The sequence below is a fragment of the Canis aureus genome, chromosome 16, assembly GCF_053574225.1.
Source record: "Canis aureus isolate CA01 chromosome 16, VMU_Caureus_v.1.0, whole genome shotgun sequence".
In the NCBI taxonomy this organism is placed as follows: domain Eukaryota; kingdom Metazoa; phylum Chordata; class Mammalia; order Carnivora; family Canidae; genus Canis; species Canis aureus.
In genome coordinates, this window is record NC_135626.1 from 24290462 (window position 1) to 24315130 (window position 24669).

Sequence of the window (24669 nt, forward strand, 5' to 3'; positions counted from 1 at the left end):
CATTTTTAGGCTCAGAGTAACACATGGGCAAAGAGTGATTTCTTTTGTTTTCTCTAGATACTGGGTATGTTCATCAAGCCTGCAATAGAAACCACCCGCCTACCTCCTAATGGAGTAAAGACCTACTGGACATATGAAGTATCAAGGGTTACATGAGACTTTCAGTAACATGGGAGACCTGAAAGCACATAAAAGGCATTTAAATTAGTATCCAAAGTTTATCTACAAAGAAATGCCCCCAAAGGGAAATCTGGTAACAAGGGGACACAAACTGGCTACTTTGCATTTAAAAGGTTTTAAAAAAAAAAATAGATCGCTTGAAGAGAAAAATTCCTAGCATGAGAAAAGAATATGTATCAGCAGAAATTAACTAAATAGATAAAACTACACAGACCACATCACAGGAGAAACAAAATGAAGATGCCATTGCCTTCTTTTAAAGATCCTTTTAAAGATAGCACTTCTCTCTCCACTAAGGGTATTTTAATACCCTGTGTTAAAGATCTCTTCTATCCTCTCCCTTAATGAGAACTATGTTCCAGTTTCAATTCAATTTGACCAAGTGCAAAATTTTTTTTAGCTCAAATAGGATGATTTTAGCTCAAACTGGGAATTCAAGAAAGAGTAAAACAGCCCTCAGATTGTCTCCCTCTTCCCATCCAAAAACCGCAAGCACTGGGGCTCTAGGCATGTGTGGAACAATGAACTGAGAACAAGGAACAAAGAGAAGGGGTTCTCTCTTCAGACCCGGCTAAGGTAGGAATCATAGGTGGAACTGTCTCTGGGAATAAGAAATCAAAGTGCTAGAAAATGTATGCTTATTTTACCATAATTTAAAAGGGGAGGGGCAGCCCCTGTGGCCCAGCGGTTTAGCGCCACCTTCAGCCCAGGGCGTGATCCTGGAGACCCAGGATCGAGTCCCACATCGGGCTCCTTGCATGAAGCTTGCTTCTCCCTCTGCCTGTGTTTCTGCCTCTCTCTCTCTCTCTCAAATAAAATAAAATAATAAAATAAAATAAAATAAAATAAAATAAAATAAAATAAAATAAAATAAAAAAATAAAATAAAAATAAAATAAAAATAAAATAAAAAGGGGGCAGAGGGTAACAGGAAGAGACACCAGTATTTAAAATGTATTAAAAAGCCAGTTTTATCCATATGGTCCATAAGGCAGAAACCATAAGGAAGAGATCTTTCATTCATGTACTTCAATAGAGAAATAATCAGGACTTTCCCATTTCCTCTATGTATTATATATATAATCTGCAAACTGAAAATGTCCTTTTTTGTTGTTGATACAAAGCAGTATAAGGTTACAGCAGAAAAATTTCAAACACTGGAAATACAGAGACTAGAAAGTAAAGTGTGTTTTCTACTCCTCTCTACCCAAGCAACAAGTATGTGGAGTCTGATATCCATTGTTTCAGAGCTTTTTTACTTTTTTATATAACTTCTATGAATGTATTCTCATGGTAAATAAGTGGACCAAAATAAAAGGATAAAGAACAAAACACTTGAGTTTCCCTCCCCCGTCCCTCATGCCATTCCTTCTCCACAGGTAAATGTCAATACTGTGATGTGTGGTCTTCCCACACATTTCTCTCACCACTGTAACATATACACAGATATGTATACTTAGGCCTGTTTAATCTTTATTTTCAAAACATAAGTGGATCATCACATTACAAGCACTGTTTCTTTTTCTAGTTAATAACCTGGAAATCTGACAGTATAATTGATTTTTTTAAAGGTTATCACTTTTTTTCTATCATACATACCTATTCACTCAAAATGTGGATTATATAATATTGTATTTTTTTTTTAGATTTTATTTATTTATTCATGAGAGACACAGAGAGAGAGGCAGAGACACAGGCAGAGGGAGAAGCAGGCTCCATGCAGGGAGCCCGACGCGGTACTCGATCCCGGGTCTCCAGGATCAGGACCTGGACCGAAGGTGGCGCTAAACTGCTGAGCCACCTGGGCTGTCCCTAATATAGTATTTTGTACTTGGAGATTATGTCATGGCAATACCTTTAGTGCCACTTCATCATTGAACAGCTGTTTATAATTTCATTAAAAGATTTTACTGTGATTTATTTATTCAGTAAGCAACTACTTAAGGTAAGCAACTAGTTATTTTCCCCCATTATAAACCATGTTGCAATAGAGATTCTTGTTTTGTTCTGTATTTCCCATTTACTTATTTATTTTTAAATAGTTTTTTAAAGATTTATTTATTTCGGGGGGGGGCAGAGGGAGAGAATCCCTCAAGCAGACTCCCTGCTGAGTGTGGAGCCTGATGCGGAGCTCAATCTCACAATCAATTAAATCATATTTATTGATTTATTCTTTACCAAAGTACAGCTGACACACAATATAAAGATTCTTAATACAAATATGTTTGCCAACTTATTTCCTTAGATCAATTTCTAGAAGTAGCTTTTTCTGGGTCAACAGATAAGTATATATTTAAAATTCTGCCAAATAAATAAATAAATAAATAAATAAATAAATAAATAAATAAATAAATAAAGCCTCTGCCGCCCATTGCCAAATAGCCCTCGAAAATCATTTTGCCAATTACATTCCCAACAGTGGTATATAAAAGTGTCTGTTTCCCCACACCATCAACACAGGAGATTACCAATCTTTTCATGTTTTATAATTTAATAGGAAAAATGAAATCTCATTTTAATCTGCATTTCTTTGATTAATGAGGTTGACAGTCTTAGTTTTTTAGCTATTTGAGATTTTTTTTATGACTTCTAGGTTGGTTTGTTGACCTGCTTTTTGCCCATGATTTTTACTGGGATTCTTAGAAACTTGTAAAAACTCTTTTACATATTATTTTACATAGTAAAGAAAAATGCTACGCTACATATCAAACCTTTTCTTGCCAGTTTGTCATTTGCTTATCACTTTGTTTTCCGATGTCTTTTTTTTTTTTTTAAGATTTTTTTTTATTTATTCATGAAAGACACAGTGAGAGGCAGAGACACAGGCAGAGGGAGAAGCAAGCTCCCTGTGAGGAGCCCAATGCAGGACTCAATCCCAGGACCCCAGGATCACACCCTGAGCCGAAGACAGACACTCAACCACTGAGCCACCCAGATACCCCTCAATGTCTTTTTCAATATGGACTTTCAGAAAGTCAGATCTATTAATATTTTTCCCTATGGCTTCTGACCTTGTTGTCATCTTAGAAAGTTCTTCTCTATCTCAAAATCATAAAAAATTCTCCATTCATACATGTACACCAAAAATGACGTACCTGTAACTTAGCAAAACCAAAATTATTCATTTGAGGAAAAGTACAATGCACTGATATTGATGTTTTAACACCTATGAAAGTTTCCAATTCCTCAGTGATATTTTGTGGCGTACAAACTAGGAGACAAAACAGTACAGTAGCAGACTGTCACCAGTTATGGAATTACCTAAAGGGAAACAAAATAGGCCAAGCTATGACTGCCTCCTTCTGCCCTGAGAGTTTGGATACTAGAAGCTGAGAGAGCTAATGCCCACTTACTCTACCCATAGTTAATCTGGCTTATTCAGACTATGGAGCATGAGCTGTAATGTAGATGAATGCTTCTTCTCCTTACGAAACACAATGGAATAGGAGTATGCTGTGGTGAAAACACATGCTTCATTCTCCAGCTATAAGACTTCTATTAAATTCCTTGTTAAGTGGGCTAAACAAGCTGGAGAGGGCAGCCTGGGTGGCCCAGCAGTTTAGCGCCGCCTTTGGCCTAGGGTGTGATCCTGGAGACCCAGGATCAAGTCCCTTGTCAGGCTCCCTGCATAGAGCCTGCTTTCTCCCTCTGCCTGTGTCTGTGCCTCTCTCTCTCTCTTTCTCTGTGTGTGTGTCTCATGAATAAATAAAAACTTAAAAAAAAAAAAAAGCTGGAGAACAATGCTGATAATAAGCAATCAGTCCACAAGGGACAGCCTTTTCTCCTCCACAAATACTGAATGCCAGAAGGACTATTACCCAACAAACATACCCAACCCCTTCTCCCTTGCCTGTACCGGAAATAGCAAGATAGCACAGTTTTAACCAATGATATATAAGAAGTTTGGAGGGGATTCTGGGGAAGCTTTTACTTTTCTGATCAAAGAAAGCAGGTAAATCTGACACTTCTTCCTTCTCTTCCTGCCCTGAACACCATTTGATGGCTAAAACTGCAGCCGCCATCTTGGGTCCAGAAGGGAAAGACCAAGGGATGCTGGCCCTTCTATCACTGAGAAGGGAAAACCACTACCAGTAATTACATGCTACCCCTAAAACTCTCCTGTCAAAAAAAATAAACTCTCATTTGCTTATGCTTCTGTATGCAAGTTTTAAGATTTTCACAGATCAAATCTAACATAATCCTAAATAATACAGTTATTTTCAAATAATCTTTGGATAGCATTTGTTAGCAATCCTCAGAAATTATAAGGAATAAATAAGATTCAGGAAAACTAAGTGCCTCTGGGATATTAGGTGGTTTAAGAAAAATCCCAACTAAGAAGGACAACAAGTTGTTTCTAAATGATCTAGTGGTAATACTGTACTCAAGAGATGCCACTAATACTTACACTGAGCTTCACTTTATGCCTGGGGTAATCATGTTTCCTTAATGGGTTTGTTTTAGTTTTTGAGCATCTACTTTTCCTTTTCTATTGATATAATTTTCCATGTTGTCCTGACAGGGATTTTAAGTTGTACTCAATTTACTCTGTAATTTCAAAAACACAAACTAGATCCAGAAATAAGTGGAAACAAACAAAAAACCTCAGCCAGACAAAAGCATTCACTTGTAAAGCACAGGAGAGCTAAGTCACAAAGTTCAGGGACCCCTGGGTGGCTCAGTGGTTGAGCATCTGCCTTTGGCTCAGGTCATGATCCCAGAGTCCTGGGATCGAGTCTCACATCAGGTTCCCCGCAGGGAGCCTGCTTCTCCCTCTGCCTATGTCTCTGCCTCTTTCTGTATGTCTCTCATGAATAAATAAATAAAACCTTAAAAAAATAAGTCACAAAGTTCTGAGTATAAATGTACTCAGAACCCTGCATAAGCTCTTTTGTACTCAAAGTACTGAACAAATGCAAACAAAAAATAAGTAATCATTGTATTCACCTAAACCTGCAGATCTACTACGTTTTAGGGCAGGAGAGAAAATCTGATGGGATTTAGTAGCAAACAAAATAATCTCAATTAAAAAGATTAAATGTATTTTGATATATAAAGCTGGCAAAACCCTTATGTGCTTAAACCAATACTTTCACTTGATAAAGATTTATGTTTATATATGTCTACCAATAGGGCGCGCCTCGGGGGCTCAGGCAGTTAAACATCTGCCTTTGGCTCAGGTCATGATCCCAGGGTCCTGGGATTGAGTCCTGCATTGGGCTCCCTGCTCAGCAGAGAGTCTGCTTCTTTGCCCTTCCCACTGCTCATGCTCCCTCTCTCTCAGATAAATAAAAATCTTAAAAAACAGGACCCCTGAGTGGCTCAGCAGTTGAGCATCTGCCTTTGGCTCAGGGAATTTTCGTGGGACCCAGGATTGAGTTCCATATCGGGCTCCTTGCAGGGAGCCTACTTCTCCCTCTGCCTGTGTCTCTGCCTCTCTTGCTCTGTGCCTCATTAATAAATAAAATCTTTTAAAAAGATTCTTAAAAAACAACAAAACCCACAATGTCTACCACAACATTATTTACAATAATCAAAAATCATTTAAATTCAACAATTAGTGAATGGCTAAATAAGTAGTATAAAAATATTACACAGTCATTTACAATTTTTGAACAATGTTACTGACACAAAAATGCTCACAGTATATAAAGAACTAAAGAAAGAATTCACAATAGAACTTTAATTATGTTCTATAGGAACATTCTCAAATGGAACTCATAAAGACTGAAAGGAGGGGCACCTGGCTAGCTCAGTCAGCACAGCATTTGACCCTTGATCTCAGGGTCATAAGTTCGAGCCCCATGTTGAGTGTAGAGATTACTTTTAAAGAAATAAAAAGACTGAAATATTCAGAGATGCTACAAGTGGCTCTCTCCTGCATGTGTGTATATATTTACACACACATTTCCTAGCTCCCTACACTGAGACAGCCTAGGAACAGTGAAACCCGGTGACAATGAACACCCTTAGCACACAGATCTTGGTTTCTAAATACCACAATCCCCCCAAAAAAATCAGAGCTCCCTGGAAAAAGACTGATTCCAGGGCTAGAACAGGGAAAGTATAAGACAAACCTAGAACACCTTGCTGTGCCACAAAATAAGAACATACTCAAGGAATGGGGACATTTCAAAAGGACACAAACCAGCTTCCATTAACATGGAACCATTTCAAAAAAAAATAATGACAGTAATAGATAATAACTTATTGAATAAAATAGGAAAGCATGAGTTCACCCTGATATAAATGAATAAATGAACGGCAAATAAATGAAAGAGAAGGGATATGGCTAAATAAGTAATATAAAAATATTACATTGTAATAGAATGACAACTAATAAATACAGAAAGAATCAGTCTTTTACAAATCAGTCTTTTACAAATCAGTCTTTTACAAATATTAATTGTAATATTATGAGGATACATTTTTTGCATATATTTCTATTTTGTTTTATTTTATTTTATTTATTTTTTTTAAAAGATTTTATTTATTTATTTATTCATAGAGACAGAGAGAGAGAGAGAGAGAGAGGCAGAGACACAGGTAGAGGGAGAAGCAGGCTCCATGCAGGGAGCCCGACACGGGACTGGATCCCAGGTCTCCAGGATCACACCCTGGGCTGCAGGCAGTGCCAAACCACTGTGCCACCGGGGCTGCCCTCTATTTTGTTTTGGTTTATAAAATGAGCATGTACTTCTTTTGTGAAATATATATATATATATAGCCTTACCAAACACAACATAATGCCCATCTCTAGAGCAGTCTCCTTTTAATAAGGCAAGCATATGCACAAAAGCCCCAACCACATAAAGCAAGTGTCCTGACCCACGTTTTTGTCCTAGAGAAAAGCCTTGATGTCCTAGGCAGATAGCTAACGTTAAAAGCAAAACAGCAAAGACAAAAAAACACTACCAGAGGCAACATTGATATTTACAGAAATTTTGTTTTGGTTCTACAGTAATTATGGGGTGAAGAGATGTGACAAGGACCCTTACTATGATGAGAATGACAAATGGTTAACTGATAAGAAGAAATGGAGAGGGTGACAGGCTGTAGAACAGGTCAATATCAGGCTGTCATGGAGCCATTTGAGACACATAATTAATCTATTACTCACCTGGCATCATCATTCATTGTAGTATGGTCAATAGGTGCCATGAAGCTCAGTAGCTTGCTAAGGACATGAAACCTAAAAAAAGCAGGAAATAAACAGGCAGCAACATTAGTAACTATTAACCTAGAAAAGGACACACGAGCTAACATACTCCAGAACTGATTACAGGAACATTTGGCTCTGGAGTAGAAAAGAGAATAATTCATAGGCACACACTGATCATAACCGTTATTTCCCTGTTTTTCCTTAATGTTACAGGAGAGATGTGTGATAACAGCACATTGTACATGACAGTTCAACACATCCATTTACATCATAGTCCCAAAAAAGAGTTAACACACTTGTGGCCCTCAGCAATATATTAACCCTTAAACACTATTCCAGACAGAAGAGAAGGACTTTGAGTATCTATCCCATTTTCCTCCTCTAATTACATCTAAGCATTTTTCTTTTTGTTTTTGTATTTTTTAAAATTTAAATTCAATTAATTAACATATAATGTATTATTGGTTTCAGAAGTAAAGGTCAGTGACTCATCAGTCTTACATAATACCCAGTGCTCATTACATCACCTGCCCTCCTTAATGCCTGTCATCCAGTTACCGTGTCTCCCTACCCCCCTCACCTCCAGCGACCCTCAGTTTGTTTCCTATGATTAAGAATTTCTTATGGTTTGTCTCCTTCTGTGATTTCATCTTATTTTATTTTTCCTTCTTTGTTTTGTTTCTTAAATTCCACAAGTGAGGTCATATAATGGTAATTATATGACAGAAAAAGATGTTCTCTAATTGACCTATTTCACTTCGCATAATACCCTCAAGTTCCATTCACATCATTGCAAATAGCAAGATTTCACTTTTTTGATGCCTGAGTAGTATTCCAACATCTTAATCATTTTTTAGTATCGTTACTAGTAGTAAGTATAGTTGTGTGACAATACCCAAATGCAATGCCTCATACCACCATCACTCATTAGCACTGGTTCCCTAAGTCAGAAAAGGCTTTTTAGTTTTTGGGGTTTTTTTAAAGATTTTATTTATTTATTCATGAGAGACACACAGAGAGAGGGGCAAAGACACAGGCAGAAGGAGAAACAGGCTCCATGCAGGGAGCCTGACGTGGGACTCGATCCCGGGTCTCCAGGATCACACCCTGGGCTAAAGGCGGCGCTAAACCACTAAGCCACTCAGGCTGCCCCAGAAAAGGCTTTTGGAATTCCATATCATCTCTATTCACTAGATGCAGTATTCCATTTCCCCTATCTTTAAATGAAGGCGTACATCTGAATATACAATAAGTTCAACCCTTAGATCTTCAAGTCATGGTGTTACAGAAATTTAAATTATATCATTTCCATTTTCCACTAACAAAAAAAAAAGGCATTTTTGTATGAAGTGCTTTGAGATCATCTGATGAAAGAAGCTGAACAGGGACTCCTGGGTGGCTCAGTTATTGAGTGTCTGCCTTCGGCTCAGGGCGTGATCCCAGACTCCCAGGATCAAGTCCCACATTGGGCTCCCTGCAGAAAGCCTGCTTCTCTGCCTCTCTCTCTCTCTCTGTCTCTCATAAATAAATAAATAAAATCTTAAAAAAAAAAAAAAAAAGCTGAACAACTATATGACCTATTTGGACCATATTATACCAAAGAGATTCAAATGAGGTAGCCCTTTCTACTCATTATATAGACGAGGCTATATGACAATATACATATTATAAAATTCTAACCATAAAAACTCTACTTGGAGGGCACCTGGTTGGCTTAGTTGGTAGATCATGTGACTCTTGATCTCTGGGTTATAAGTTGGAACCCCACACTGAATGTAGAGATTACTTAAAAAATAAGTAAAATCTTTAAAAATACCCACAAAATTCTGCTGTGCAAAATACTATCCCCAAACCAAAATATGATAAATATTTTCATGTACATAATATTAGCTTTACAGTATTAAAAACATTTTTACACTTATCAAGTAATTTGATTCTCTATAGTACCACCCACAGCTAAGCCTCCCAAATTTCATTCTTTTTTAACAAATAAATTTTACAAGAATAATAGTGATGAGATTTTCCCCATTACAAGAGTAATAGAAAAAGTATAAATTCATTATAGAAAATATGGGAAAAAACCAACGAAGCACACACACAATATGCATAGTTCTTCCACCTACAGAGAGCTGTTAACATTTTGATTAGTTGTCTGTTTTTTATAGTGATCCTGTTATTTACACATACTCACAGAATTTTGTATCCTCTTTTTCTCACTTTGCATTGTAAGCATTGTCCCATAACAGTATCTGGATAGCTGTATACAATTCCAGGAGTGGAAATACTATAATACATTTTTGAACATTTGTATTGCTTCTGATTCTTCATGTTTCATAAGATGCAAAAACAAAATCTCTGCATACTTTCTTTATGTCTGCTATCTCCTAATTATAGAAAATAATATATAATTCTTATAAAGATGACTCAAATATAAAAATGTATAGAAGACTTACAGGCATCCTGCAGTCTTATCCCCCAGAAATAATCACTGTTAACTACAATGTTAAATGTGGCATTTTCCATATATAAGACAAATATAAACCTAACACATTTTTCATGTAAAAGGGAAACTGTAATATACTTAATATTCTGCATGTTTCTTCCCACTAAACCATGTCATATTCTATTCCTTTTCATAGTTGCAGAATATTCCCTTGTGTAAATATATTATAATTTATTTAATCTCCTATTGATGGGCATTTATATAGACTGACCCTCTTTCAAAACCATATTAAACAGTGTTAAAGATTCTTTTTTTTTTAAAGATTTATTTATTTGTGATAGACATAGAGAGAGAGAGAGAGAGAGAGAGGCAGAGACACAGGAGGAGGGAGAAACAGGCTCCATGCCAGGAGCCCGACGCGGGACTCGATCCCTGGACTCCAGGATCGCGCCCTGGGCCAAAGGCAGGCGCTAAACTGCTGAGCCACCCAGGGATCCCCTAAAATAAAGATTCTTATACATAAACTATTGCATATTTGTTCACATACTTCTTCAGGATAAATTCTGAAACATGAAATTGCTAGTGAATCAAAAGGAACACATTGAAAACTGAAAACCTGAGTCAAAATATTTCTCATAAATTCACATAAACTTTTAAGCATAAAGCGTAAGTACTATTAATAAATGCATTTTAATGTCTATAGGTTTCACCAAACTTTGGTGTCCATCTAAAAAAAGGAATACTATTCTTGGATATATCTAAAGAGAGGTTTAATCCACTCACTGGACAAAGATTATGAGCTCTACTCCACAGGTAAGTATTGTCCAATCCTGTAGTGACTGGCCACATGCGGTTGCTTAAGCCCTTGAAACGTGGCTGGTCTGCATGCCATATGTGCCAAATGAGAAATGCATCAGATTTTGAAGACTCAAGATTAAAAAAGAATGTAAAATATGCCATTAATAATTTTAAAATAATAAATTGTTGAAATACTGAGTAATAATATTTTTGATATATTGGGTTAAGTGAAATATATTCTTAAAATTAAGTCCACCTAATTCCTTTTACTTTTGAAATATGGCCACTAGAACATTTAACATTACATATGTAATACATGTTTTTATTGGATAGTGCTGCTCTGATGCAATATATTCTTTTTTTTTGATGCAATATATTCTATATTAACAGCATGACAAAAGACAGACTGTAAGAAGTAATTACACTAAAAACTATTTAGTAACATGTACTTAATGCAACAGACTTCATCTAATCTCACTGCTGCTGAGGATGGATGCATGTTTTAGTATTAAAACACCTTTTAACAACCATACTAAGAAGAGATAAATGTAATTTTGTGGCAGAAGAACGGACAAACATAGTAAGACATCCTGTTATTAAAAGCCTGAGTGTACGGCAGCCCGGGTGGCTCAGCGGTTTGGCGCCACCTTCAGCCCAGGGTGTGATCCTGGAGTCCTGGGATCGAGTCCCACATGGGCTCCCTGCATGGAGCCTGCTTCTCCCTCTGCCTGTGTCTCTCTCTCTCTCTCATGAATAAATAAATTAAATCTTAAAAAAATAAAAAATAAAAAAAAAAGCCTGGGACACCTGGGTGGCTCAGCAGTTGAGCGTCTGCCTTTGGCTCGGGGCATGATCTCGGAGTCTCGGGATCGAGTCCCATGTCGGGCTTCCTGCACTGAGCCTGCTTCTCCCTCTGCCTGTGTCTCTGCCTCTCTCTGTGTGTGTCTCTCATGAATAAATAAATAAATAAAATCTTAAAAAAAAAAAAAAGACTGAGTGTAATTCACTTACATTATGAATTTTTTTTAATTTAATTTATTTATTTGACACAGAGAGAGAGAGAACATAAGCAGGGGGAGAGGCAGGCAGAGGGAGAGGGAGAAGCAGGCTCCCCGCTGAGTAAAGAGCTCAACATGGGGCTCGATCCCAGGACTCTGAAATCATGACCTGAGCCGAAGGCACCACCCAGGCGCCCCTATGAATTCTCATTAAATCATGATCAAATCCACTTAAATATAAAGCTGTGAAAAAATACTGATAATCAACAGTTATAATTATTTCCCCAAATCCAAATATCCTTTTTTAAAAAAATAAATTATTTCCTACCATCCACCTACAAGTTGCCATCCCCAGTCTGACCAGGCTGATGCCCTTAACCTGCTATCATTTAAACTAATGTTTCCACAAAGTAATATTCATTTCTGCTATGACATTTCTGAAAAATCTTCTCTCTCCAGCTCTATCACTAAGAGCAAAACTTGCTTGCAGGTGGAACTTAGTATCAGTGATGACAGCTGGCACACCTACCAGCTCTCCTTGAGGTCTCATTTAAGGAAGTTATTTATAATATTTTCACCTAGCCTGGCCACTTATCTAATCCTTTGGAGCAGAATGCTAATGTTTCCAATATGTCATTCTAGTGCCTACAGGGGCCAGTGAGTCCTGCCCAGAGAAACAAAACAAGCCACAGGTTAGAAACATGGGCTCTTGCTATCAGACCAATTAGCTCAAATCCTAATTTGCTACTTCACAGCTCCGGATGGGCTGTGTGAGTTACTTCTCTTCTCAAAGCACTTTACAGACATTAGCTCATCTAATCTGGTATCAACCCTCCAAGATATGAATTAATACATGCATTTCACAATGAGGAAAGTGAAGCACAGATGTAAACTAACTTGCCCAAGGTCTCCAGGTGGGTAAGTAGAAGAGTCCAGTTTCAAACCTGGACAGTTTAGCTCCAGAGTCTGCATTTGTTGTTCTCTCTGCATGAAAATTGCTTAGTAGTGCCTGACACTGAGAGTTTTATAAATGTTATCACTGTTGCTATTCATAAAGATCACTCTCTGATTCTGACCACATCCCTCACATTCATGGTCACAGGAAAGCCAAGTGAATGTGGATGACAAAACCACAAAACATGTGATCTTTTTTTAAAACTTTTTTTTAAACTAGGCTCTAAGGCCAGAGTGGAGCCCCAAAATTTTAGGGAGGGAGAGGGAGACAGAGAGAATCCCAGGCAGGCTCCCTGTCCAGCACACAGCCAATGTAGGGCTCACTCTCACGACCCTGAAATCATGACCTGAGCCAAAACCAAGAGTCAGACGCTCAACTGACTAAGCCACCCAGATGCCCCAGACCCAAATTTTTTAATTCAATAACTAACTTGTAGTAATTTTAGATTTGTAGAATGACTGCATAAATAGTAGAAAGTTCATGCATACCCTTGCCCAGCTTCCTCTAGAGTTAACAATTTATACAAACATAGTGCAATTAACAAAATGAGGAAATTAACACTGGTACAATACCACTACCCAAATTAAGAGCCTTCAAATTTCATCCATTTTTACCCTAGTGTCCTTTTCCTTTCCAGGATCCAATCTGGGACCCTAAATTGTACCTACTTGCGCTGTCTCCTTCACTCTATGATAGTTCCTCAGTCTTCCTTTGTTTTTCAAACACTCACTACAGTCTACAGAATAAAGTCCAAATTCTTAGCACAGCCATGATCCAGCACTTATCTACTCATACAGCCTCATCTCCTGCCATTCCCCCATATTCCATTTAAGTTTCTGCCAAAATAAATTAAATCACGGTTCCCAAAATGGTCCTGTACACTCTCAAGCCTGTGTTTTTCCAAACCTTATTCTCTCTGCCCTTTCACTGGGCTGACTCTCATAGTCTGCTCAGTGTGCAGTGTGGATGGCGTCTTAGATGACGTCTTTCTGGGCAGCGTGCATTCCCCCAAGGGCAATCAGGTGACCCATACACCAAGAAGACCTCTGTCACAGCACTTCCCACACAGCATCATTGTCTGCTTATTGCTTGCTACCCTCTCCCTCTCTTTTTTTTTTTTTTTTTTAAGATAAAGAGAGTACACACAGGCAAGTGGGGGGGGGGGGTTGCAGAGGGAAAGGGAGAGAGAATCTTAAGCAAGAACCATGCTCAGATGGAGCACAATGTGGAGCCCAATGTGGGGGGTCTGATCTCACGACCCTGTGATCATGACCTGAGCCAAAACCAAGAGTCAGACATAACCAAATGAGCCACCCAAGTGCCCCAGTGTCATCCTCTCCTGAGGACATACTCCTCGAGGGCAGAATGGATCTTACCTGGCACCTAATACGGTTCCTAGAACTTTAGAAGGAATCTTTTTTTTTTTTTTTTAAGATTTTTTACTTATTTGAGAGAGAGACAGAACAAGTAGGGAGGAAAGGCAGAAAGGGAGAATCCCAAGCATACTTCCCTCTGACCAGGGAGCCCGACCAGAGGCCCAATCCCACAACCCACAAGATCATGACCCCAGTGGAAATCAAGAGTTGGAAGCTCAACTGACTAAGCCACTGAAGGGCCCCTCCTTTTTGGATTTTAATTAACCATGTCTTACATTTTAATGTTTAGCCCCATTTAAACAGAATGTCTGTCTCTCACTTACCTGTTGCCAGGATAAGATTTTAAATGTTTCTGGATTTATGGGCATGTATGAATCTAAATCACTATGAAAGTACCACAAAACCAGATGTATGTACTTGCAGTGACCATACCTCTAATGAATAGTTTAAGGAGGTTAGCTTAGTAAATTAATATAAGAAAAACACTTGCTATTAAAACAAAATCCTGGTTTGTTTTCTTTCAACTTAATAACTGTGATAAGTATATTTTGATTTGGGAAACAACAAACTTGTGCTGTTTTCCTAAGTTATTTGTCGTGTTAGCAAAGTACTCACTTTTCTAACACTCACCCAGACTTCTTACTCTGGTTTATGTTTAAGGTTAGAGCCATTTCGCCTTACCTGTGAGCATGGTAATTTTAATGACATAGCCATCCAAAAACATCTTCTGGCTGACTAACGCCTACAAGGAATTACGTAGATAATAAGTAAGGTAGGAATTGTCTTAAAGAATTAGAGGAGCACAATTCTTACCCTCAAGGGGCACACACACATAACTACTTGCCCCAATATAAAATCTGTAACAACAATGTAGAAAAGAGATTTTCTCCTCTCTCAATTCCTTTGAAGACAGTATATTTGCAACAGTGATACCAACCGACAAACACAAGAGAATCCAAAGAAATTAACATTTTTAAATGCTTACTATGTACTGGAACATTTACACATCATTTTAATCCTCAAACCAAATTTATAAAGTAGGGATTATTATTGCTACTTAGTAAATGAGCGAAGTGAGTTCCAAAGAATAAAAAACCACCAAAATCACAGAGCCAGCCAGAGCCAGAATTTGAACCTAAGCCTCCCAGGATTCCACGCTCCTCCCTCTGGAGAACAATGTTTATAGTCTCATAAAGCTACAATTTTAAAAAGCACAGCACTGGAGGAAAAATCTGATCTCCATATTAAAAAGTAAGTTTGGCTCTCAAGTCTATGCTTAACCATCCCACTAAAAACAAACTTGGAGAAGTGTAAAGACTTCAAAATTGTAACATGAAAAACGTTAAACAAATTATAACAATTTAACCTGAGATTTAAGAAAGTGACTTTGAATAAAAATATAGTAACAAGCTGCTTTGCTCTTCTGCAAAGTTAGAGAAATACATATTTTCTGGAGAATAGGTTAAAAACAAAAACAGATTAATTAAAGTAGTTGTGAAATCTGCTTCTCTGAAGTTATATGAGACAGATCCACATTTGTTTAAAGGGAATTCAATGACAGGCAGGTTCTAATAAGGATATAGAATTAACTATCCATCTAAATTGTCCTAACACAATGGGTTTAAGATTTTTCCCCATATGCCCTCCAATTATAAGTAGTTTCTTTGACATGGAGACTTTGTGCAAATATTACATAAAAGACATACAATAAACTATTATCTTTCTGTATACTATACATACAAACATACAGGATTGAGAGTTTTCCTATAGTCAGAAGTCTGAAAACATCAGAAGTCTGTTTTCTCATAAAAATTATATTTCTCTGGGTGTCTGGCTGGCTCAGTTGATGGTGTGTGAGACTCTTGATCTTGAGGTTAAGTTTGAGCCCCACACTGGGTTTGCTTAAAACTTGTATTTCTCATCCCATTTAAGCACATTGTTAACATTTTCTGGAATCCTTCATTTATATCTCCTTAGCACAGCATGTACGTGTATGGCATCATGAAAATGGACCCATATAATCTTATTCTAAATAAGCATCCAAAGAAAAATTGTTATATTGTTCTGTAGAAATCACTTTTTAAAATTAAAACAATTTTAGGGTGCTGGGGTGGCTCAGTCGGTTGGGCATCCAACTCTTGATTTCAATTCAGGTTGTGGTCTCAGGGTCATGAGATAGAGCCCTGTGTCTGGCTCCAGGCTGGGCCTGGAGTCTGCTTAGGATTCTCTCTCTCTCCCCCAACCCCAACTTTCCCTTGCTCTAAAAGCAAAACAAAACGAAAAACTAAGACAATTTCAACTAACTTGTCTTGTTTTCTTATTCCTCTTTCGGGAAAATGCAGGTATTATACTTAACCTATCCTCTTACAACAGCAGAACAAAATATAACTGAAACTATAGTATTTCCATTTTAGAGTAAGAAAAACGGAGTCCCAAAAAAGCCACAAATATTGTTTTAGCTATTTTTCTGATCCTTAAAAACAGAATCATCAGAAGAAATAGAGAACTGACATAACAGCCAAAATGTAAGAGCTGTAACATGTTAAAATCTTTCTAAAAAGTAACTCACCGAAGTTTCCTTCCTTTGCTGGCTTTCCTATCTACTTTCTTGTGGATTTTGCTTCGTAACTTCTGGATCGCAAGCCACTGCCTGGGAAATTCACAAGCAATGTTATACATCATCACTAATAGAAATAGTTATACCTATTGACAAATTGGAATTTTTCTTACTAACAACCCTGCAGAAAGAAATCATCAACCCACATCAAGTTCCTCAAGATAGTCTGGGGCCAGAGCAGCTAATCAATTGAAGAGGATTTGTGCAATGATAAAAAAACAAATGGCAGCTGGGAAATTCCACAGCAAATTTGGTTAACAATACTCCTTAGTATCTAGAGTTGCTGTGACAGGTACTAAATCTAGCAGTCTGCAGGAAAAGCCAGCAAACTGAGTAGAGCTGCTTGCATTTGCTTTCAATGTTTTAGCTGTACAAGATGTTCTTTTTTTTTTTTTTTTTTTTTTTTTTGGCATAAACAAAGCAAATTTATTTTGTCACACCTGGAGATTGGAAGTCCAGCATCAGGGTGCCAACATGGTTTGTTTCTGGTGAGAGCTCTTACACTCTTGCTGTGTGTTTACATGACCTCCACACAAATGTTGTCCCTTCTGATGGACACTAATCGCATCATGAGGGCCCCACCCTCCTGATCACATCTAACCCTAAGTATCTCGTACAGACCCCTTTCCAAATACCGTTATGCTGGAGGATTAGGACTTTATCATATGAATTAGGAGGGATGGTTACACATTCAATCCACAAGAGTTGATAAAAGAAGATTTTCTTTGCAGAAGGATACTGGCTAAGGCATGTTGAATAGATAATAAAACTTGGAGTCACCTACAAGATGTTCTATTACTAATATTGCACTGTTGTTTGGTCTGCATACAGGAATTCTTCAATTTTCCCTTTGTTAATACACAAGTACTTTTTCCAGCACTTTCCAATTTTTGCTAATGTTTTATAATTATCCACTACTGACACAAGTTTTGCAGCCATTTTGTTTATTTAATTTTCATTTCATCCGTAGCATTTAAGAATGTGCTGCTGAAAGGTAAGGGTTCTTTCCCCCCAATATAGTCTCAATATGATGTCATGCTACAAAGAAATTACCAGTAGTTCTTTACTATCAAATATTGAGTCAGTCTTCAAATTTCCTGGATCATCTCACTTTTACAATTCGTTTGTCTGAATCAGGATCCAAACAAGATTCACATGTTCTGCAGTCATTTTAGATTAAAAGAAATTAATTTTCAAATAAAGGACACTGGCTAAGAAAAATCTTCCTAAATTCCTCATATGAACAAATGTGAAAAAAAGAAGAAACAGCAGCAGCTAGTCATCTTACCTGATTTATACAACGAAAACTCAACATCAGAAAAAAATAATCTAGGGAAATCCAATTACTGTAATCTTAATATAATCTTAATTACCATAATCTATTTTATTGTAAAGTCAGATAAATGTACAATATAATCATCACTTAAATGCAATTTGCTGTATCACATTAAATTTATAGTGAACAGCTCTCTATAGCATTCCAGAGATACACAAAATAACAACAATATCCTATCCTAAAACCCAAATAATGTTTTACTCAAATAAAATTATTTCATCAACACAAATTTTTCATTGCTTTCTCAAAATGTCGCTGTGCCCAGAATCCCATTCTGGCACTTGCAGCTTTTGTTTCCTTTCATGCTTTTGCAAATTATGGCTCATGGCTATTTAAATGTACACTATTCATTAGGTAGCACTCTAAATGCCCTTTTTATTTTCCAACCACAGGATGAAGCATACACACAAGAGCCTTCCTTCACTACTTTACATTCTACCCTGACATCTGGGTAATGCTGCCACGTTCCATTTCTAATTGTGCCGAGGCTTTTACTGAAGGGGTGGAGGTCTAAATTAGGGCAGACTCAAACAAAGCAGATTCAACTATGAGCAAGGAACCTGTTGTGCACAATGCCACATTCTGACAGCTGAGAGCACACATTTGGGCGGTTGCTTTTTATCCACTGGTCAGAGACTGATACAGATACAATCACTGTCCAAATCAGAGAGCAAAGAGCATAAGAAGGACTTTGAAAAACAAACCCTAAAACAAATACATAGCTGTTTTATAATTTCCTATTCAACTGCCCTTAAGGCAAGGTAGGGTAAAACAGGATTTCCATCACCCTATCTTTCCTAACTTTAACTTCTTATTGTCTGGCTTAACTTTTTTTTTTTTTTTTTTAATGTTGCTTAACTTTTATAATTACAGGGCCAATCACTGCCTTTGAGGCAGAATTAAGGGGACTCAAAGGGAGAAACTATTATGTAGGTTGCTTTGCATGACTAGAAAGCCATATCTGAATTACCTTCCCATGGCCACCTGATCATTGGGATCCAAGGAGCTGGTCTTCCGTTCTATGAGTTCTCGAAGAAGCTAGGGGAAAAAGGAAAGCAACTGATTTATTTATCATCTCCCAGCACCACGTGACTTTCAAGGGCATGGCAGGAATTCTGAATGGCATAGTGACAGCTCTAAAACTACAATCAATAAGGGACAACCCAGTGGCAAGAATATGACTGAATTCCCATTAACCCTTTCATATTTATATATCTTTAAAAAGGTGGCTATAGTAATAGCTGTGAACAGAAGTCCATTTAGAGGACTTATTGTACTGCAGTTCATTTCAAATGGATCAATGAGTGTGCAACATTCCCTTCATTGTTTTTATGATTAGTTTCGTCCACCTCATCGATACCAATGGAGAATCTTTAAAAGGTCAGGTGGGAAAGGCTGTATGGCCAAAAGGAAAATGCATCAGCTTCTCACCAACAGGATAATGGTACATGGTTAACTTCTGACCTGTAACCTCTAATATTCAGGAAGGTCTTCCTCAGGCAAAAGCCTTTATTACATATAATTAAAAGTGTGAACTTCATTCTCTTGCTTTCCATGGCTGGTACTCCACCATGCTTACTATGAAGAGATTTAACCACGTATGACACCAATACATTCACAGCCACAACAATTCCAAAAGGTAACCTAAGGGGCACCTGGGTGGCTCAGCAGTTGAGAGTCTGCCTTCAGCTCAGGGCATGATCCTGGGATCGAGTCCCACATGGGGGTCTCCGCGGGGAGCCTGCTTCTCCCTCTGCCTATGTCTTTGCCTCTCTCTCTCTCTCTCTGTATCTCTCATGAATAAATAAAATCTTTATTTATTTTTTTAAATATTTTATTTATTTATTCATGAGAGACAGAAAGAGAGAGAGGGAGAGGGAGAGGGAGAGAGAGAGAGAGAGAGAGAGAGGTGCAAAGACATAGGTAGAAGGAGAAGCAGGCTCCATGCAGGGAGCTCGATGTGGGACTCAATCCTGGGACTCCAGGATCATGCCCTGAGCTGAAGGCAGGTGCTAAACTACTGAGCCACCCAGGCATCCCATAAATAAAATCTTAAAAAAAAAAAAAAAAAAAAAAGAGAACCCAATGGAAGTTGTATGTGTGACTGAAAATACAACAGAGAGAACTGTTTATCCCATACAACGAACTCCATGAGAACTCTAAAATTACTCTCCTACTCTCCTCTTACTTCTGAGCAGCCCATTGCACACAACTAGAGTGTAAATCTATACCTTTCACACAGACTAAAGAATATGCATTGGATCTTAAAGTCATTAGGTGAAAAGGAGTAATGTTTAAAAATTAAACATTAGGGGTGCCTGACTGGCGCAGTCGCTAGAGCTTGTGATTCTTGATCTCCAGGTCATGAGTTTGTGTCCCAAGTTGGACATGGAGCCTGCTTAAAAATAAAGAAACGTTAAGCATTAAAGGAGGAGAGTTTTAAATTACAATAATAATACTAGATATCATCTCCCCTATGCAAGTGCTATGTGCAGGGCAATCGTAACAGAGATTAAAGTCCCAAAAGTCTTCTAAGAGAAATCTAAGGGAAGACACTAAAATAATCCTGCTAATCATCTGTCAATATGGGTTTGACTTTGAAACTTGTTTCCTCACCAAAAAAGGTAATGATTTTGTAGGTGAGGCATGGTAGCAATACAGATATTTCACCAAGTCAAACAGCTGAAGTCTGGGGGAGGATAGAGAAGGAGGAATAAATTCCTACGAAAGTAGTCCACTCTCTAATTTTCATTTGTTTATGTAAGTAGGCACTGGAAGAAGTAAAACAAATTTATAGAAATGTTCATTTCCATATAAGATGAATCTTTATTGCAAAAGGGAAAAAGGATATCTCAATCGCAATTAAAAACCCTCCTGTGATGTTTTTTCATTTGCTTATTTTGGACATTATTACTACAGCAATTACGTTTAAAAATGCGGGGACCAGAGGCCACTGGTTTATTATCACTAGAAAACAGCAAGCTATTTCTCTACCCTGTTTATCTGATTGATTCCCAACATCTTTCTGGCAGCCAATCTATCAGTTTATCTCTCCTACTTCATCACAGTCACTTCTGGCAGCTAAATACAAGATCCAAATCCAGTGTTACACAGACATACGACACAGTAAACCTGTGTAGCGCTGCTACTCTGTAAACAGCTGCCCTGAAGGCTGAGCAAAAATGGGCTTCTGGTTTCTAGTCAATATTCTGTCAGAAGCATGGCTGGGGGACAGGGGTAGAAGGGGGAGAGGTTGATAAGAAGAACAGAAGAAAGAAAAAAAGAAAATGAAGAGAAAGAAAATACTAAAAGGGCCGGGAAATAATGGAGTGGCTGCATCTCATTGCCCTTACCTCGGTTCAAGGCACAGAAGAGACTGTAACAAGGGTTCCTAGTTTCCCTAATCATCTCTGATTCTGAGACTGGGGCTGTCGTGGCCAGTGAGAGCAAGTGCTCACAGAAGGCTGCCCCAGCACAACAGGGTGATCCTCTGCAAGAAAGTCCCATATGCCCTTCCTGAAGGCTGGAGATTGGAGCCGCACAACTACAGTGGGTCTGGTACATTTGCAGTCGCCCCCACAATTCACCAAGTTGGTGCATCATTTACTTTCAAGCACTCTACGTCCCATATTCTGAGCTGCAAATTCACTACTCAAGGGCCCTGCACAGCTACTCTTCGTCACCTGTGACAAGGAAGATGGTTTTACTGGTCAATCTGGCCAAGTCTACTTTTTTCAGTCCAGTGTTTCTGAAGATCCTGTTGTGTGCAAGGCAGGAATGAGAAAGTAGCAAGAAAATACAAATAAACAAACTATTCCCATGGCTACTTCTCTCTCCCACAGTTAACCCAATCACTGGGCTTTAATTTAATTAGGAAAACTGCTTTCAAAAAAGTTACTGAAAAATTAAGCTTTAGGGATATTGCTGAAGAATTAATTTTGCTGCTCAATTCAATTTTTATAGCTTAACTTTATGAATAAACTTTTCCACTAAAACATAGGTTTTTATTACAGTTATTTAAGCTTTTTATTTTTCGACAATAATACCACCGTATTGGTCATTTTCTTTGTGACTTGGAAAAAGGAGACATATGTGAAATATTTTTGTTCTAGTCTGTTTTAATTCCAGGGTCAGCTCACAAAAGCTTGACTGTTTTTCTCTAGTTCTAGGGGAAAATCATAGATATTAGGTTTCCAGGTCAGCCCACAGAAACCCATTTAACACATAACAACATACATGAGGAACAGCCCTGATGGTACTGTGCAGCATCTAATCAGCATTTATAATACTTTGTCTAGAAAAATGCATGCCAGAATCAGTTAAAAATGGCAGACTGAACACATTAGTTAATCTCTTCTCCCTTCTCAACCCCTCCAAAAGACAGGAGAGGAATAAAACAAATGTATTAACTCATGAGAAGGAAGAGAAGGGGAGTTAATGAGAGCAGATTTTCATAAATTTTTCAAAGACAGGAAATGGAAGAATAAAAGGCAGTTATCATCCAAGTGCCCAGAGGGAATAAAGGTGAGGGTGGAACTAATTAGGCCCACAGAATCCCTGTGAGGAGGAGCTCTGGCAATTGCAGCTACTGCAGAAGAGGGAGAGGTGGGAGGGGACAGCGCCACTGGACCTTCTCCAATATCCCACAAGTGACTATCTCCTCTACCACCACCTCTCACTAAGGAGACTGTTCTGTGGGAAAACTGGGCCCTAAAGAGCTACAGAGAGCTATGAGGCACAGCAGGCCGGGAGGAGGCAGAAGGGAAAGGTACTATGCCCATCTCTGGGAACCTCCGCCTCCTTCCCTCACCCTACACACAGAACGCCAGCACCCAGAAACAAAATCTCCGAGGCAGGAGAGCAGAGGAGCCTCTCTTGGAGAAACTGTACTACCCAGAAAATATCTCCAAGTTCTGGAGAGTGTTTGAAGAGTATTCCATTTGAAGAGTATTCCAAACAGGAGGTTAGTTCACTGCATGATTATAGTTAAAGCAGAGCTTTCCGTTCAGGTTTCAGAGATACTCTTATGTCTTAACTACAAAATATGAAGAGACTTAAGGATCACCAGGAAGGCTCAGACATAGATCAAAGCAGATAGGAAAAAAGGGGACACCGGAAAGCAATGAGGAAAACAAAGAAACCTAAGAAAAGAAAGAAAGAAGAATGGACACTCTTAGAAAAGTGAAGATATACTCCCATAGAACATGATGCTGTGAGAAAAGAGTAAAACAAGAAATTAGACACAAAACAGAAAAATTAAAATTCAATACAAGAACTGGAAAATAAATGCACAAAAATCTTTCAGCTATAAAACAAAAAAGCAAAAAGATAACATCCCCTTGCTTATTTGTAAGAGGAAAAAAAAAGCTAGAGGACAATGTCAGAATTGTCCAGAATGTCAAACACCCAACTAACAAAGGCTAGGAGAACATAATTAGAGAAACAGTAATGAAAATTTTCCAAATCGAAGGACAGGAATGAGCCAGCAAAAATCTAGTACAATGAATGAAAAAGGATCTTTCCCAAGACACATCAGCATGAAATGTGGAACACCGAAAGTACAGAGGAGATCCTAAATGCTTACAGAAAAAAATAGGTCATGTATAAAGAGGGTGACCGTATGTCCCAGTTTACCCCAGAGAGTCCTGGTTTACGCCTGTTGTCCTAGTATTCTTTCAGGCTAGCACCTCAAATGTCCCAGTTTTGGCAAGAAATTATATAGTCACCCTACATATTCAGGAATGATAACTAAGTGGGACCAGATATTTCAATAGCAACAGCAAGTAGTGGAGGACCGCAGGGCCATGCCTTCAAAATTCTGAGGAAACGGACTTTCAACCTCAACTTCCATATCTAAAGTATTAATCCAGTATGAGAGTTGTTACATGGAGACACCTTCACACGTGTAAAGACTCAACAATTTACTTTGTCCATGCTCCTTCATAAGACAATGTGTCTCAGTGAGATGTGCACATACAGCAAGAAGGAGATAGGCCTGAGGTGTCAGAAAGCAGGTCTAACTCAGGAAAGCAGCAAAGGCAAGTCCTGAGACTCCTGATGGCAGAGGCCCAGAGAGCAATCGTTCCAGAGAGCCCTAGAAATAAGGTCTCCAGGGAAAAACGGCAGGGGGAGGAGGGGGAGGAGGGAAATGACAGTTTATGTACTTAAGGCATTCGGTGTGTGGAGAGAAAAAATAGGCAGAGATACACAGAACACTACACATATCCTTTAAATACAGGCATTATTAGCTTTAGGAAAAAACAAGTGTGTAAGGAAATATTATCATCATATATGTGAACATTTACTTAGTCATAATATTGTAAACACTGACTTTTCACAAAACTGACAATAAGTACACCAGGAGAATGGAGAATGGGGTTGTGGAGGCAGAAAGTGCAGAAGGGCTAGGACCTCACTGCCGTTAAGAGAAGTCAAGAGATGATTTGATACATAACTGAAATTGGTAAGTCGACAGTAGTATAAACATACTATTTAAAACATGCAAGTAATAAGAAAACCTAAAGAAAGCCTTGGAAGTTTTTTCCCCTCCAAAACTTCTCAGCACCATAATATTTTACCGTTTCTTAGATAATGCATGACCCAAAGAGAATTGGTCAGGATTTACTTGGCAATGTCCAGAGGAAAGAGTATACAGTAGTCCCCTGCCTCTTCCTTGATTTTAGTCACCCACCGCCAGCTGCGATGTGGAAGCAGATGACTCTCCTACGGACCATCAGAAGGTCCACAGGAGCCTGACGATATGTCATGTGCCTGTGCCATTCCCCTCACTTTGTCTCATCACGTA

At 38.3% G+C, this 24669-nt stretch overlaps 1 protein-coding gene across 6 annotated transcripts in view; it reads right to left on the reverse strand.

The window, feature by feature from the left end:
* The window catches only part of AATF (apoptosis antagonizing transcription factor), a 105704-nt gene that overhangs the window by 17270 nt on the left and 63765 nt on the right, over nt 1-24669 (reverse strand). For all 6 annotated transcript variants that reach the window (XR_013354245.1, XM_077852311.1, XM_077852310.1 and 3 more), the window contains exons 9-11: nt 18835-18902; nt 16481-16561; nt 7300-7371 (exon numbers count right to left, since the gene is read on the reverse strand). Coding sequence is in view for 5 of the 6 variants with exons in the window: in XM_077852311.1 (XP_077708437.1) it covers nt 7300-7371; nt 16481-16561; nt 18835-18902 (221 nt within the window). In the remaining variant the exon portion in view is untranslated. The remainder of the gene's footprint in view (nt 1-7299; nt 7372-16480; nt 16562-18834; nt 18903-24669) is intronic.